At 41.5% G+C, this 17,018-nt stretch overlaps 1 protein-coding gene across 1 annotated transcript in view; it reads left to right on the top strand.

Annotated features, from left to right (window-relative positions):
- The window catches only part of LOC115779873 (pleckstrin homology domain-containing family A member 6-like), an 81,686-nt gene extending 65,754 nt beyond the window's left edge, over positions 1-15,932 (top strand). Inside the window, 3 exon segments of the mRNA XM_030728756.1 lie at positions 10,540-10,688; positions 13,301-13,406; positions 15,819-15,932. Coding sequence (XP_030584616.1) covers positions 10,540-10,688; positions 13,301-13,398 — 247 coding nt within the window. The 3' untranslated portion in view covers positions 13,399-13,406; positions 15,819-15,932.
- The last annotated feature ends 1,086 nt before the right edge of the window (positions 15,933-17,018 follow it).

Genomic DNA, 17,018 nt, shown 5'->3' with positions numbered 1-17,018 from the left:
TTGGCCTGAACTTTGCCCTTTTCCACATCGGCGATTGTGCACACCTCGTATTTGAAACATCTCCTCCTAGGGCGTTATACGTACAGACACCAAAATTGCTCAGCATATTCTACACAAGTAGGGCATCAAAAGTTCTTCATGGTTTTGTAGAATATTAAACGGTCTTCTCACAAGGGGGCGCTGAACTTGGCCTTCGTTTTGGCCTTTTTTACCCTCACCTTTTCTGTCATCACTTGTGCATGCTTTGCCCGATTTCTCCCAAAATTTAATAACTTATGTACAGACCCTCCATGAATCCATAAATGGAGAAACAATGGCAATTCCTGCAATAGCGCCCCCTACATAATCAAAATAAAATTTACATGGAGCTCCAAAATTTTAGTTACTCCTAGAATTCTGAAATTTGGTTTACACATTCTGTATATGACCCTGATCAAAAAAGTCAATCAGACCCATGCCTCATTTTGCACCCCGCCCCCATAACCACGCCCCCAATTCCCCATTCATTTTCAATGGAAAAACCAACATTTCTGCATGACACATTTTATTTACGTCTTTTGACCTATATAATGACCACAAACATTTCCAGTAAAGCCCATGATGATGTTACACTGCAGAGGGGCGTGGCCCTGGTGGCCTGGCGCCATGGCGTGCTTCGATCCTTCGCCGTGACATTTCGATTGCCTCTCATTCTCATATACTTTATCCCATTGCCCTCAAACTTCACAACGGTGATAAGGACCCACCCCTGAACACATCCACATGACATTATTGAATGGAGCTATAGCGCCTCTAGTGGAACAAGGAAGTTGCTCTAATTCAAACACTCATTGTCCAATCTGCACCAAACTTCACAACTGTGATAAGGACCCACCCCTGCACACATCCACATGACATTGGATGACAATGATAGCGCCACCTACTGGAAACAGGAAGTTGCTCTATTTCAAACAGTTATTGTCCAATCTGCACCAAACTTCACAAGTGTGATAAGAACCCAGCCCTGAACACATCCACATGACATAATTGAATACAGATATAGTGCCCCTAGTGGAGCAAGGAAGTTGCTCTAATTCAAGCACTCATTGTCCAGTCTCCACCAAACTTCACAAGTGTGACAAGGATCCACTCCTGAACACATGCACGACATTATTGAATGCCATTTACAGTGCCACCTACTGGAAAGGCGTGCAATAACAGCTATAACTCGGGTTTTACATTCGGCAAAAGAAAGGGCTCGCTGGGGGTTTGTGAGACTTGCATGTGTCTCGCTGGGGGTTTGCATGGCTCACAGGCAGCTGGCTGGGGGTTTGCAGAGCTTGTAGGTGGCTTGCTGGGGGTTTGCGGGGGCTCACAGGCAGCTCGCGCAGGGTTTGGCGGCGCACAGGCGGCGAGGGCCTTTAACGCCGCTTGCGGCTTTAATATTATTAATAATATTGCATAACTTTTAATAAATGTTGAATTTTCTGTCAGTGTGTATAATGACTAATTCAAGGGAACTGAAGAAATAGCATTTACATTATACACCCTTTATATTTTAATCGACTAAATCGACTATATTTTTACGATAATTTCGTCGACTAAAACTAGACTAAAACTAGACTAAAACTAAAACTATTCAGATGACTAAATTATGACTAAAACTATATTACATTTTTGTCAAGACTATGACTAAAATTAAATCAAAATTTGCTGTCAAAATTAACACTGGTTCTTAGGTATGTCTATAATCTCCACTGACTGGATAACTGAAAAAAATGTAATCCAAAAGTTGCTCCTTTCTTGTTTTCCTTTACAGACATTTAAGTGGTGATCTTACACGTCACAACATAATTCTGCCAGACTGGGATCACGACCCAAGGTGACAAGTACAGACATTCCGTACACATACGCCCGGGTGGCTTAGTGGTGAAGCTGGCGACCACATACATATGCTGGGTTGCGGTGCGGGCGGCGCGGGCGGCGCGGGCGGCGCGGGCTCAAGTCCCGGCATGTCGCCAATTTGCCCACGTGTCTTCCACCGTATCTTTCCCCCATTTCCTGTCTCTCTCCACTGATGATAAAAGCAGCTGTGGCCAAAAAAATGCAAAAAATCTACTAGGTAACAGTTGAAGTACTGATTCAACTTCTTACTCAAGTAAACATAAAAAGTATAGGCTCTGAAAAGGACTCAAAATAAGAAAGTAAAAAGTAGCCCTTAAGACAACTTTATCAGCTATTTTTGTGCAAAGCTAACTGAAAGTTGTGCTATATGTACATAGAAAAAGTATTTTTACATGAGAATACAAACTTTATTTCAATTTAAATTCTAATTTTAATAATGTACTCAGCTTGAACACTGTTAGGTAAAACATATGCAGAGAAAAAAGAAAGAAATTTAAAAAAAAAGCTTTATTTGCTCTCCCCTTCATTGTAGAGGTTGACTCTACCTCAACACGATTAGCGGTTAAAGTGGGATTTTGCAGGTGGGGGAACCCTAAGATGAGTTTCACTGGCTCAGTGTGGGGAAGAAAAAAAGAAAGTCTACTGGAGCTCACAATAGAAATTATTCTATTGTGTGTACCATTAGATTTTCTTTGTGTACAGGCTGAGAGCAGCTGACCTGTGCTGCTGCTCTGGTTTACTGGTCTTTGTGGATTTACACAACTGAATTCAACAAGATGTAATGCAATATCTTACAAGTTGATTTCCAGGCTGATTTCCTTACCTTACTCTGCCAGGGAAGGAAATCAGATGGAACCAGAACACGACAACATCAGCAATATGTATATATATATATATATATATATATATATATCATAGCAGCTAAGGTACGTAGGCATGGGGCACAATACGTGAGTGAGGCCCAGAAAGGGATCGGCAGAGAGACCACGGGAGCAAAACACCAGCTACTAGTAGATAGAGCAGTCACTCGAGACTGTAAGACCTGACTGACCAACCTGTGCGCTGCCTGGATTGACTACAACAAAGCCTATGACTCGATGCTGCACACATGGATCTTGGAATGCCTAGAATTGTACAAGATCAACAGGACCCTAAGAGCCTTCATCAAGAACTCCATGGTAATGTGGAGAACACTAGAGGCTAACTTGAAGCCCATTGCACAAGTCAACATCAAGTGTGGGATTTACCAAGGAGATGCTATGGATGCTATGGCTATGGATACATACTATGGAATGGAGTGAACATCAGCCACCTCCTCTACATGGATGACATCAAGCTATGAATGCCAGAAATTAATGAGATATCGATTCACTGATCCACACCACCAGAATCTACAGCAATGATATCAGAATGTCGTTCGGACTGGAGAAGTGTAGTCGGATGGTAACCAAGAGAGGAAAAGTAGTCAGAACTGAGGGGATTACACTACCAGAAGGCAATATTACAGATACTGAATACAGCTACAAGTACCTTTGAATCCCACAGGCAAAATGGGAACCATGAAGACGCTGCTAGGAAAGCTGTAACCTTTAAGTACCGCCAGAGAGTAAGGCAAGTCCTGAAGAGTCAGCTGAATGGAAAGAACAAGATCTGGGCTATCAACACCTGTGCCCTGCCATTTGTCAGATACCCTGCTGGGATAATAAGCTGGCCAAAGGAGGAAATAGAAACCACTGATGTCAAGACAAGAAAGCTCCTTACCATGCATGGAGGGTTTCACCCCAAATCCAGCACCCTGAGATTGTACGTTAAGTGGAAGGAAGGTGGCCAAGGACTAGTGAGTGTCAGAATCACTGTCCTAGATGAAACAATGAAAATCCATGAATGCATCAGGAAGATGGCCACAAAGGATTATGTGCTTAGTGAGTACCTCAGGCAGCAGAAACCCAAGAAAGATGATGAGGAGGAAGAAAACGAACCATCATGGAAGGACAGGCCTCTGCATGGCATGTACCACTGACTGATAGAAAAAGCGGCTGACTACCAATAGCTGCCACCAATGGCTGGACAAAGCTGGATAACAGGCAGCACAGAGGCACTAATCATGGCAGCACAAGAACAAGCTCTGAGCACAAGATTAATAGAGGCTGGGGTGTACCACACTTGTCAAGATCCCAGGTGCAGGCTGTGCAGAGATGCCCCTCAGACAATCTAGCACATAACAGCAGAGTGCAAGATGCTAGCAGGTAGGACATACTGTCATGGTCCAGAGTCCTTTTGACCCTGTGTGGTTTATTTTTGCTCTATTTTGATAGTCGTCCGTTCCCTGTCTGTTCTGCTTTGCTGCAGATAAAGGTTCTTTGTTAGGTGGAAGACAGGTTTCCATCAAATAGCCCTCCAGTTCATCTTTATCTGCAGATGCTCCATAGCCATTCCCAAAAAAGGAAATTAAGCAAGTTTTGTGCCGCTTTGCTTGGGTGTAGCTCTCACCCGGGTTGCTGTCTGTAGGCCTGTCACTGGTTTTTCCCTTTCTCAGAAGCATTTATATTATTTGCTCAATTCTGTGCAGTAAGAATTTCTCTTACTGCATGTCCTCCTCTAAAAAACTCTTTTTTTTTTTTTTTTTTTTTTTTTTAAAGCCTGTCATGTCTGGTAGATCTTGCAAGCAGAACTGTGATCTGAATGCGTTGTTGTGCCAAACATATTTGCTATTTCAAGATGAGCTCTATAGGTTCTCAATAGGCTCTTCTTGTGGATGTTTTAACCCTTTATTTTATTTATCTGAGTTATTTTTTCACATACAATGTAACAGCCAGAGCTGACAGGCTGAAGAAGAGGAAAATAAAGAAAAGAAAAAGGGAGAGAGAAAGGGAGCAAAAAAAAGGAGAGAAGAAAAAAAAAAAAAAAAAAAAAAAAAAAAAAAAAAAGGGGGAAAGAGCACAAGTCTATTAATCAGATAGTTCATCACTTTAACATAAAAAAAAATACTATCAATACTTGCAAAAATAAACGTGTGTGAAAAACAAAACTAACAAAGCATGTTACGCACACCAACAATTTTGTTGAGTTGTGATTGAGTGGGCGTTTGTGTCTGTGTCATGTTTGTGTCTGTGTCATGGAACGTACTTACCAATGAGGGCAAAACGCTGCAGCTCCACCCATCAGAAGCTAGAGGCAGGTATGGAAAGCCCCCGGAAACCCAGGCCACCAAAAAAAAAAAAAAAAAAAAAAAAAAACTCTGGTGCTTGTTTCGGGGTTCAAGAGCAGATGCAAGGAGTGCCACACCTCCAGCTCTCCCTGTGTCTGTTGGACACATCCGTTTTTCTAGGGAAGCTGCCACCGCATTCTTGAAATCAACTACTTTGCTGGAATCTCCTTCTGACTTACCTAGTAGAAATAATTGCATGTACGGAAAGTGCTAATTTCAAAAATACCTTCTGTGGTTTAAAAAAATGTACTCACAATAATATGTGTCTGACTTGTTTTTTTCCATCATAAAAATTTTTTCAGTATTCTTAGTAGGATATTGCTATTAACTGTTCAGCAAACTCATTGTACCGGGGAACACCATCAACACCGATACACGTTTCCCCACTACTTTTGAGGGAATCCAGCACAAGGAGCAGATCATCAATTGTCTGCCAATTTTTATCTGACAGCCCCAAAACTCAGGCATCCATTAGTTTTGTCACTGTTCTGTCCGACAAAACAGCGGTGATGGCCCATCGTTTTTTGTGAATGCGCTGAAACATGTCAGTGACAGAGTCCCAGCGTGTTCTGCAGGACTGGATGAGTTTGTGTGCAGACAGCTCGTGTTGCTCCTGTTTTTTCTTCAGTGCCACAGCAGCCACGGTACTGTGACAAAAATGGCTCACCAGTCTCGTGCATGCGCCGATCAGTCGGCTCATGGCGTCCCTTCTTCAATCCATCGTTTATCATCAATTGCAGAGTATATGTGAAACAGGACACCAATTCCCACTCCAATAGCTCATTGTTCACCACTAGCATGTTTCTTGCATTGTCATGGACACAGGCGATGACCTTGTTTTCCAGTCCCCAATTGCTAACAGCACCTCGCAGGTATGCCGCCAGGTTTTCCGCAGTATACAGTTCCTCAAGGCTACATGTTTGGAGCACCTTGCTAACAAGGTTTCCTTCTATGATAAAATGAGAAATTATTATCATGTATGACTCAGCTGTCATAGAAGTCCAACAGTCTGTTGTTATAGCCACATATTCTACTTTTTCCAGATTTAGTTTCCTCCATCAATTTTTGTTGGTTGTGCTCCAGTCTTGATGTGATCATTTTGCACCCTGGAACCGTGTATTCGGGCTCTATATATTTCATTAACTTTTGTAATCCTCTGCCTTCAACAAAACTGATTGGAAGCATTTCTTCTGCAGACATTGCTGTGATGATTTCTGTTATTTTTTTCAAACCGAGTGGAATTATAGTGCCTACAGGTAAACAATGTCATGTTGGCTTGCCGAGTGTGGCTAATGTTAGCATCAGAAGCATTTGTTCCATGCAAATTAACATCTACATGAATATCTACTGAATATGGCTCCGCATTGCTGATGTTGAGTGCCAGTTTATTCCGACAGAGCCGGCATACAACCCTATTTTCGTTTTCTAGATCAAAAAACTGCCAAACCGTGGTGATTTTACGACAGGACATTGTCTTGTTTCAAACTTGCTCACTCACAATAGTCGGAGATAAACTTTTTTTATTGGGAAGAGGGCTGCTGCTTCCCGGACTGCAGCTCCACCTAGTGGCAGATGGCTGCATAACATTTGGGACACATCAACTTACCGGCATTGGACATACAGGGGTTGGACAATGAAACTGAAAAACCTGTTATTTTAGTGTGGGAGGTTTCATGGCTAAATTGGACCAGCCTGGTGGCCAATCTTCATTAATTGCACATTGCACAAGTAAGAGCAGAGTTTGAAGGTCCAATTAGCAAGGTAAGAGCACAGTTTTGCTCAAAATATTGCAATGCACACAACATTATGGGTGACATACCAGAGTTTAAAAGAGGACAAATTGTTGGTGCACGTCTTGCTGGCGCATCTGTGACCAAGACAGCAAGTCTTTGTGATGTATCAAGAGCCACGGTATCCAGGGTAATGTCAGCATACCACCAAGAACGACGAACCACATCCAACAGGATTAACTGTGGACGCAAGAGGAAGCTGTCTGAAAGGGATGTTGGGGTGCTAACCCGGATTGTATCCAAAAAACATAAAACCACAGCTGCCCAAATCATGGCAGAATTAAATGTGCACCTCAACTCTCCTGTTTCCACCAAAACTGTCCATCGGGAGCTCCACAGGGTCAATACACACGGCCGGGCTGCTATAGCCAAACCTTTGGTCACTCGTGCCAGTGCCAAACATCGGTTTCAATGGTGCAAGGAGCGCAAATCTTGGGCTGTGGACAATGTGAAACATGTATTGTTCTCTGATGAGTCCACCTTTACTGTTTTCCCCACATCTGGGAGAGTTACAGTGTGGAGAAGCCCCAAAGAAGCGTACCACTCAGACTGTTCCATGCCCAGAGTGAAGCATGGGGGTGGATCAGTGATGGTTTGGGCTGCCATATCATGGCATTCCCTTGGCCCAATATCTATCTATCTATCTATCTATCTATCTATCTATCTATCTATCTATCTATCTATCTATCTATCTATCTATCTATCTATCTATCTATCTATCTATCTATCTATCTATCTATCTATCTATCTATCTATCTGTATATCTATCTGTATATCTATCTGTCTATCTATCTGTCTATCTGTCTATCTATAATTTGTTGACTGAATCAAACCATCATCTTGATATAACCTGTGACCACACTAGTCCAACAGAGCTTTACTGTCAATTCAAAGCAGTATGACAAGCTAACCTTGTCCTGCACTAACCTGCCAAACATTTTGATGTAATAGGATTGGCTTTTGTGTTTTACTGTTCCCTCTGTTTAGATTAGTATTGGTTTCAATGTTTGAAGGCACCCAGGTAAATTGTGAAATAAAATCCTCAGATGTAAATTGTTAGTTCATTCTCCAACATATCTGGATATAAAGTTGACTGGTCAAAATCTGAAGCCTAACCCCTGACAGCTTTCTGCCCCAAAACTTTGTTTCAACTTTAGTTGGCCGAGAGCAGGCATTAAATATCTGGGAATTATATTTCCCCATTCCTTGGCTAATATAATTCAGGATAATTTTGAACCTTTACTTACTAAATTTAAATCTGATATAGCCCGATGGTCCTCACTATTTTTTTCCCTATGGGGCAAAGTTAATATAATCAAAATGAATTGTGCCCCGAAATTTAATTACCTATTGCAGGCACTCCCACTTAAAATTCCACCAAAATACTTTCATCAATTTGACAGACTATGCAACCAATTCATTTGAAACAATAGGCACCCCAGAATTAAGCTCAGACAACAGCAACGACCAGAGGGCTTGGGCGGCCTTGCCATCCCAAATTTACTATTCTACTACTATGCATTTAGTTTGAGGCATATGATTCACTGGGCATTGCCGCCAGAATGAGCTCCCCCGTGGCACAGCCTTGAAAGTACTCACTGCTCTCCAGTCTCCCTGAAGTATATACATACCACAAAACTTTCACCAGAGTTACAGACCCACCCAGTCTTTTCAGCGCTGCAGGAGGTGTGGAGAAAAGTGGCATTGCTGCTAAACTTTAACCCATACCTCCATACCGAAGCTTCTATATGGCTTAATCCCAAACTTTGTATTGGTAAATCTCCGATTTTCTGGAAACTATGGATCCAAAGAGGAATTTTGGTCCTTGGAGACCTATATGATGGAGGGATTCTTAAGTCCTTTGATGCACATAAAATACAATTTCAGCTCCCAGAAAGCCAATTCTGGAGGTACCTACAACTTCATCATTTACTACTTGGAATTTATGAATCTCCAGCCCCACCTCCTGCAACTATAGATTGTCTTTCCCACATTAGGAAAATCTCGCAGGGACAGCATGTGGTCTCTAAATATTACTCCATGTTGGTAAAGGATATGGACAAAGGGCTCCCTGCTTTGCGATCAGCCTGGGAAATCGATCTTGGTACGGCCTTCATGGATCAGGAATGGAAAATTACAGTTCAAAATATTGAAAAAAATGTCCAGGGAACTTAAAACAAGATTGGTACAATTCAAACTATTGCATAGAATATACTGGTCGCCACATAGATTGCATAGAGCCACCCTTATACAGTCACCTAAGTGCTGGCGATGTCAGGCTGAGACAGGCACACTGATTCACATGCTATGGAAATGCCCTGATGTCCAAGACTTCCGGTATGCAATTTATAAATATGTCAAATTGATTATGCAAAAAGAAATCCAGTTTTCTCCCAGATTGTTCATTCTGGGGGACCCGTCACTCCTTAAACATCTAACACAGCTGAATGGGTCCAGACTGCATTAATGCTGGGGCGCAAACCGATCATCTCTCAGTGGAAGGCCACCTCTATCCCATCCATTACTTTATGGTATAATCAACTAGGCAAATTGGCTGTATTGGAGCGCCTTTCATACAGATTACTAAATAGAATGGAGCTTTTCCACCTTAAATGGGACCCATACCTACTTAGACTGCAGGGGCCAAATTAATAACCGCGATGGTGGAGGCACGAAGCCCCAGTGGGGTTCGATTTGATGGCGATGAGTGGGATACGTAGTATACCCCACATAAATAAAAGCTGGCCAAACTGTGCTACAAAATATCTTAATGCGAACAGAGCCCCCCCATTTAGTTATTTAATTTACTTTCTTACCCCCCCCTTTTTTTTTCTTTATTTCGGTCTACTGTTTAGTGTGTGTTCTCCATTACTCTCACTGTGCTGATGTAATTACTGGTGGATTTTGCCTATACAGAGAATGGACTGTCGTAATGAAAATTCAATAAAATGTTAATCATTAAAAAAAAAAATCTTCCTCAGATGTTCTAAACCTAGAGTAACAAGCCTGTTTTTTAAATGTAAGGAATAGAAAGTATAGATATAATTGTAAAAAAAAATTTTTTAAAAACTGTAGGTAGTAAAAGTAAAAAGTTCTAAGAAAAATAAATACTCAAGTAAAGTACTGAAAATCCTACTTAAGTACAGTAAAAAAGTATTTGTACTTAATTATATCCCACCTCCGGTGACAGCAAGTATATTGAATATTTGTACTTTAGATACAGACTGTTTTCTTGGATGCAAAGACGTTCAGTTTTCTGTAAGGAGAATATAAAGTAGTCATCATAGGTATGTACTTATGGGAAACAAGGTTTGCAGTGGTTTGAAATCATGTTGAACTTTACCTTTTGTGTTTTGTTGATAAGAAAATTCATAGCTCATTGGTTTAAAAGTGCCAGAAAAGTTTTGAAAACCCATACAGAAGTCCACAAAGGTCAGCAGCAATTTCTCATTTTCACAGCTGACTGAGTAGTGTGGCATCTTCAGCTTTGCTCCCTTTTTTTGTATGTCTATCTAGTATTTGCAGCATTGGCTGGCATTTAGATATTATATAGTACCTTGTTATGAATGTTAAGGTGAAAAACTCTTTTATAAATATATAAATAGATTTTAATTTATGTTTCCTTTGTGTTTGTGTGTGTTTCTCATCTACTCCCAGTCTGCAGAATATGGTTCCTCTTCTAGATGGTGCAGTGGAGGGTGGAGCTCCAGCTAGCTCCCAACAACAGTTGCAGGAGCAGGAAAAGCGGATTGAGATCTCCTGTGCTCTGGCTGCTGAGGCCTCTCGTCGGAGTCGCCTTCTCTCTGGTGAGGACCCTCACCACACTACATTCTTTTGAAATTAACTCATGATTCAGCATGACCATATCTTAAGTTTATTCAGTGGCATACACTAAGAAGAGGGTTGAAATGTCTTCAAAAAGAAGTCCAGTCTCCTTTTTTGACTGCTATGACCTGGATGATTGATAACCTGCACAGGCATATGGCTTTTATATACATAACCTTTTTGGTTAGCAAAGAAATGTGAAGGAAGGAGAGTGTGGCTGGCATCCTCATTTCGTTTGGTTTGAGGCTTAAAATCCAGTACATTTGAGTGTTATATTTTGCACCATTTTGGGGGTGGCTGTGGCTCAGAAGGTAGAGCAGGTCACCTACTAATCAGAAGGTTGGTGGTTCTATTCGTGGCTGCTCTGGGTGTCATGCCAAAGTATCCTTGGGCAAGATACTGAACCCCAAGTTGCTCTCTGACGCAAGCATTGGAGTATGAATGTGTATGAATGGTAGACAGTAAGCAGTTAGGTTAGATGTAAATGGAAGTGCTTGTATGAATAGATGTGAATGCAAAAATGTTGTATAAGCACCTTGAGTGCTCAGTTTGAGTAGAAAAGCACTATGTAAGAACTAGTCCATTTACCACCTTTAAGTCTAAATTTTAAATGATAACAAGAATGAAAATTTTTTTTCAAGAAGCTTTGGTTTTGCAATCTGGTATTCATTTTTTAACTGCTTGAACTTAAGATTCTTTAGAACAGCTCAACAATAAAGGAAATATAAAAAATAATATAATCCATCCATCCATCCATCCATCCATTTTCTTCCGCTTATCCGGGGCCGGGTCGCGGGGGCAGAAGCCTAAGCAGAGAAGCCCAGGCTTCCCTTTCCCCAGCCACCTCCTCCAGCTCATCCGGAGGGACCCCAAAGCGTTCCCAGGCCAGCCGAGATACATAATCTCTCCAGCGTGTCCTGGGTCTACCACGGGGCCTCTTCCCGGTGGGACATGCCCGGAACACCTCACCCAGGAGGCGGCCAGGAGGCATCCTAATCAGATGCCCGAGCCACCTCAACTGGCTCCTTTCGATGTGGAGGAGCAGCGGCTCTACTCTGAGCCCCTCCCGGATGGCCGCACTCCTCACCTTATCTCTAAGGGAGAGGCCAGCCACCCTTCGAAGGAAACTCATTTCTGCCGCTTGTATTCGCGATCTTATTCTTTCGGTCACTACCCAAAGCTCGTGACCATAGGTGAGGGTAGGAACGTAGATCGACCGGTAAATCGAGAGCTTCGCTTTTACGCTAAGCTCCCTCTTCACCACGACGGACCGGTGCAGCGTCCGCATCACTGCAGAAGCAGCCCCGATCTGCCTGTCGATCTCCCGTTCCCTTCTCCCATCACTCGGGAACAAGACCCCGAGATACTTGAACTCCTCCACTTGAGGCAAGAACTTGTTCCTGAGCCGGAGATGGCACTCCACCCTTTTCCGGCTGAGGACCATGGCCTCAGACTTAGAGGTGCTGATTCTCATGCCAGCCGCTTCACACTCGGCTGCGAACCGTTCCACTGCAAGCTGGAGGCCCCCCCCTGATGAAGCCAACAGAACCGCATCATCTGCAAAAAGCAGAGATGAGACTCTGAGGCCACCAAGGAAGAAGCCTTCCGCCACGCCTAGAAATTCTGTCCATAAAAATTATGAACAGAATCGGTGACAAAGGGCAGCCCTGATGGAGTCCAACACCCACAGGAAACGAATCCGACTTATTACCGGCTATACGGACCAAGCTCTCACTGTGGTTGTACAAGGACTGAATGGCCCGCAACAATGGGCCAGACACCCCATACTCCCGCAGAACCTCCCAAGGGACACCCTGAGGGACACGGTCGAATGCCTTCTCCAAGTCCACAAAGCACATGTAGACTGGTTGGGCAAACTCCCACGCACACTCGAATATCCTTGAGAGGATAAAGAGCTGGTCCAGTGTTCCACGACCAGGACGAAAACCGCATTGTTCCTCCTGAATCCGAGGTTCGACTAACGGACGCACCCTCCTTTCCAGCACCCTGGCATAGACCTTACCGGGGAGGCTGAGGAGTGTGATCCCCCGAAAGTTGGAGCACACCCTCCGGTCTCCCTTCTTAAAGATGGGGACCACCACCCCGGTCTGCCAATCCAATGGCACTGCCCCAGATATAATAAAATATTAAAATAAATAAAATAACATCTACTCAGCTTTAGCTTTACAAATATATATGGTTCCCAGAGGATGATTCCAATATCTTTGATAATGAAGGACTTTTCATATATCACTCTCCTTACAATAACATAAGGTAACATATTAGGTAACGTAATTTTTTATAATTATGTTGTCTTATGACAAAATAACTAAAACTATTTACAGTCCCATCAGCTTGCATTTTAATTTTAAAAAGTAGCACTATACTTACATTGTAAATATGACATGTACAGGTGACTCAAGTCTGGACAGGTCTTTAATGAATGAAAAAAAAAGTGAAGCTAAATGTCTGGATGTCTGGATGGACAGAAATCTCTGTTCTTAATGTATTTATCTCACTCCGTTTACTCCTTGTTTTGTTTTCTATTTTCTTTTCTCTCTACCTCACACCACCTGCCATGATCTCATTACAGCTCAGTGCACCTCCAGTTCATTCATGTCCTCAACAAACCTGGTTTCTTCTCCTTCCTCTGCTGATTTTCCCAATTCCACCCACACCATGAAGGTGTGATTCTCAAGGTGAGTTTCTTTAACAGCAATATCTTCATCCCTCTTCAATACACCTTCTTATGTCACTCTCTGATACTTCTTTTTTGTATGATTTTCCTGATGTGTGATTCTCCCAAATGAAATGACACTTTATGTTGATATAGGTATGTAGGTTTTGAAAAGCAGTAGTTAGCAGGGTTATTATAGTTAATGAAATCGAACGAAATAATGAAAAATGAAATTGAAAAAAAAACATTGTCGTTAACTGAAATAAATAAAAACTTAAATTAAAAGGAAAAAATGATAACTAACTAAAACTGTATTGTGAGTTTAAAAAACTAACTAAAACTAACTGAAAGAGAACAGATAAAACTACCTTTCTTTTCTTGTTTGTCATTTTATTTAAAAGAATTGTGGATTGATCATTTTTCCGCTCTCCGAGTTTAAGCTGGGAGTGCCGTCGTGCAGCTGTGTGCGTGCGTGTGCACACAGCTGCACGACGGCACTCCCAGCTTAAACTAGGAGAGCGGAGTGCCGTCGTGCAGCTGTGAGTGCCGTCGTGCAGCTGTGTGCACACGCACGCACACAGCTGCACGACGGCACTCCCAGTCGTGCAGCTGTGTGCGTGCGTGTGCACAAGAAAGCAGAAGAGTCGCTCTGAACCAATGTCACCTGATGTTCACCTCTGGAGAAATGTGACTACTTGCTGGGTCCACGCAGCTGCAACATTGTGATTAACCTGTTCCTTGTCCATTTCCGACTACTTTATCAGTCAGAGAATAACAATCGGGAATAATAATCAAAGCATCAATATAAGGAATGGACGTGAGGGAATGAAGAAAGTGAAAAAACACGGACAAATATGTTTGCAGCCAAAAACCTGAGCACAAAGAGCGAGGACCAAAAAAAGTCCCAGCCGGCACCGCATGTAAAAAACCAGCACACGACCATAAGGTAATTAACATACACAATCCAGCTACTCAAGTCTAATTAGAGCATCTAACCAAGCTAGCTCCAAAACAGAAGCAGCTTCAGGTGGTGAGAACATCAGGATGCAGCTGGATTTGAGCTTTGACTCCTTCAAAGAGTTTGTTTTTGTCAAACACTACATGTAGGTGTTGTTAATCTACTGCACTGAAGCTGAACTTTATTGAGAGTTTATTGTAGAGTTTATTGAATTTAAAAGTTCATGTTTTTCTTTGTTTCTCCCTGTTGATGTTCATGTGTGTCCTTAATATTACACACATTTAGCACGTAGTGCTGCTGTCTTGTGAACCATTGTTGAATATATTTCTTTAAACGGTATCTTTTTTGAGTTTTTATCACACAATAGTCACTCTTGTACCTTGAATCTTGCACCTGACAAAGTATTAAAAACTAAAACTAATACTGAAACTAACGAAACTAAACTCAAACTAAGCATTAAAGCTTAAATAAAAACTAATAAAAATCAAAGAAACCACTCTGAAAAACTAATGAAAACTAACTGAATTAGAGAAAAAAAGTAAAAACTAACTAAAACTAAACAATAATGTAAAATCCAAAACTATTATAACCCTGGTAGTTAGTAGTAGTTCACAATTTAATCTGCTCTTGTCTTTGGATATAAGTGGTTGCTCAAAAATATCATCATCATGTTTGTCTTATATCTAATAATTTCACAAGAAAAACTTATGTCTCTGGATGACTGGACGACCTGTTTCTTGAATACGTTTCACCTCTCATCCAAAAGGCTTTTTCAGTTCTCAAACCAAAAGGTAGCAAGATCCAGCTATTTAATCCCCAGTGGGCATAGTCCCCTGGAGGTAGTTGTGACCCACTACTGTTCATGTGTATAATCACATGTGCCAAGGTGTGAAAGGAGGCATAGATCATTACAATCAGTGTTGTCGGGTCAAACCAATTTGGGACTTAGCTCCATTCTATCAAGTGAACAATAGTGGGTCACAATACCTGGATCTCACCACCTTTGGTTTGAGAACTGAAGAAGCCTTTTGGATGAGAGGTGAAACGTCTTCAAGAAACAAAAAGAGGTCCATTTTTTTCCCCTTTTTTCAAACTCCAGAGACTAGTATGATCTGGATGGCTGAGGACCTACATAGACATAAAAAATTATATGGTTATACAGAAAAGTGGATCAGATCCCAATATCTACTGTTTGGTCATCAAAACAGAGTTCTTTACTCAGTGTTGCCAATTTAGCAAATTTGTCACTAAATTTGGTGAGTTTTCAGACCCCTGTAGTGACTGTTTTACCCCAAAAAGTCATTAGCAAAAAATCTAGCAACTTTTTCTGGTTTTATTGGGGACTTTGGGAGACTGCTCATGAAAGCACTAACAGGCAGTTAGTCTCAGAGCAGAGACATTGTTGATGGATGTATTTACCATGATAAATGATCTTTGCATCTCTTCACCTTCTTTGTCTTTTTATGCCTCTTTCAGTTGGCTGCTGTTAAGTTTGATGGAGCATCTTTCTGAGGATTGACTTGAAAACCTAGAACGCCTTGAGAAAACGGACTAAGGTTTTAGTAGCAAATCCTTTGCAAAAAATGTGTTTAAATTTTCAAATTACGTTTCTGGGAGGCAAGAGCAACTTAAAAATCCAAATGAATGCTGGCAAGACTTGTGATCTCCTGGGTCCAAACTCTCAATTTATCCTCACCACCTGCTATAAATGCCCTGTATCACAACGAAACACTTCAGATTTCTTACCATAGGTCTTTATAAATTTGCTCAGGACATATTCTACAAAGTAGAGATTACTGATAACGAAACACTGCATATAGAGGCTCATGCTGAAGATGAACAATGAAAAGAGCTACAGAGAATATCAACAGAAAATATTTGCGACGATGTGACATAAATCTCAATGACTCTAAAGATGGCTCTGGACCCTGAAAGCAACAGGAGGATTTTCAGTCTCTAACAATTTCAGCTGTACAGAAGTAAGGGATGGGGCTTTGAGACAGGTTGTGGATATTTTCTCATACTGACCTATTCTGAAATGAATGGAGCCTCTCATTCTTTGTAAAATTCCGAGTTTCTTTCTGAATTCACTGTGAATGGTATCCCTTACAATACTCTTGTTCTTGTCTGCTATCAGTTATACTTGTATGCAATTATGAGCAATACATGTTTCACTGGTGAAATGTCATCTGCATTGGGTTTCACTTTAGTGCATCAACTCACTTTCAGCATTACACAAGTCTTGTAACCCAATCACATATTCTTAGGTGGTATGATGTGCTAAATGCAACTTAAAACAGAATGCAGTTATTTACAAATAATTACATTTAGTGAACATAGTACAAAGAAAACTTAGGAAACAAATTACATGTTTTTCTAATAGATGCACCAAAGTTTGGTGTTTCCTTTGTGGTGTGTCTCATTTCATAATGCACAAAATGTTTACAGTGGACTGTAGACTTACATACCTGGATGGCAGGCATGCCATTTTAGCATCCAGACTACTAAGCCATGCTGTTGAAATCCATGGATTTTTCAGTGTCTTGCAGAAAGAAGATGTATGGTTTAGAGCATGTTGCTTCAAAACCTGTACACATATTGTAGAACATAAGTAAATGGTGCCTTCACAGATGTTCAAGTTACTTATACCATTTGTACACCGTCATATCATTAATG

This window comes from Archocentrus centrarchus, chromosome 5 (genome assembly GCF_007364275.1).
Source record: "Archocentrus centrarchus isolate MPI-CPG fArcCen1 chromosome 5, fArcCen1, whole genome shotgun sequence".
NCBI classification, from domain to species: Eukaryota; Metazoa; Chordata; class Actinopteri; order Cichliformes; family Cichlidae; genus Archocentrus; species Archocentrus centrarchus.
The sequence above is the reverse complement of the archived record's forward strand: the minus strand, read 5'-3'. Positions and strand labels throughout refer to the sequence as shown.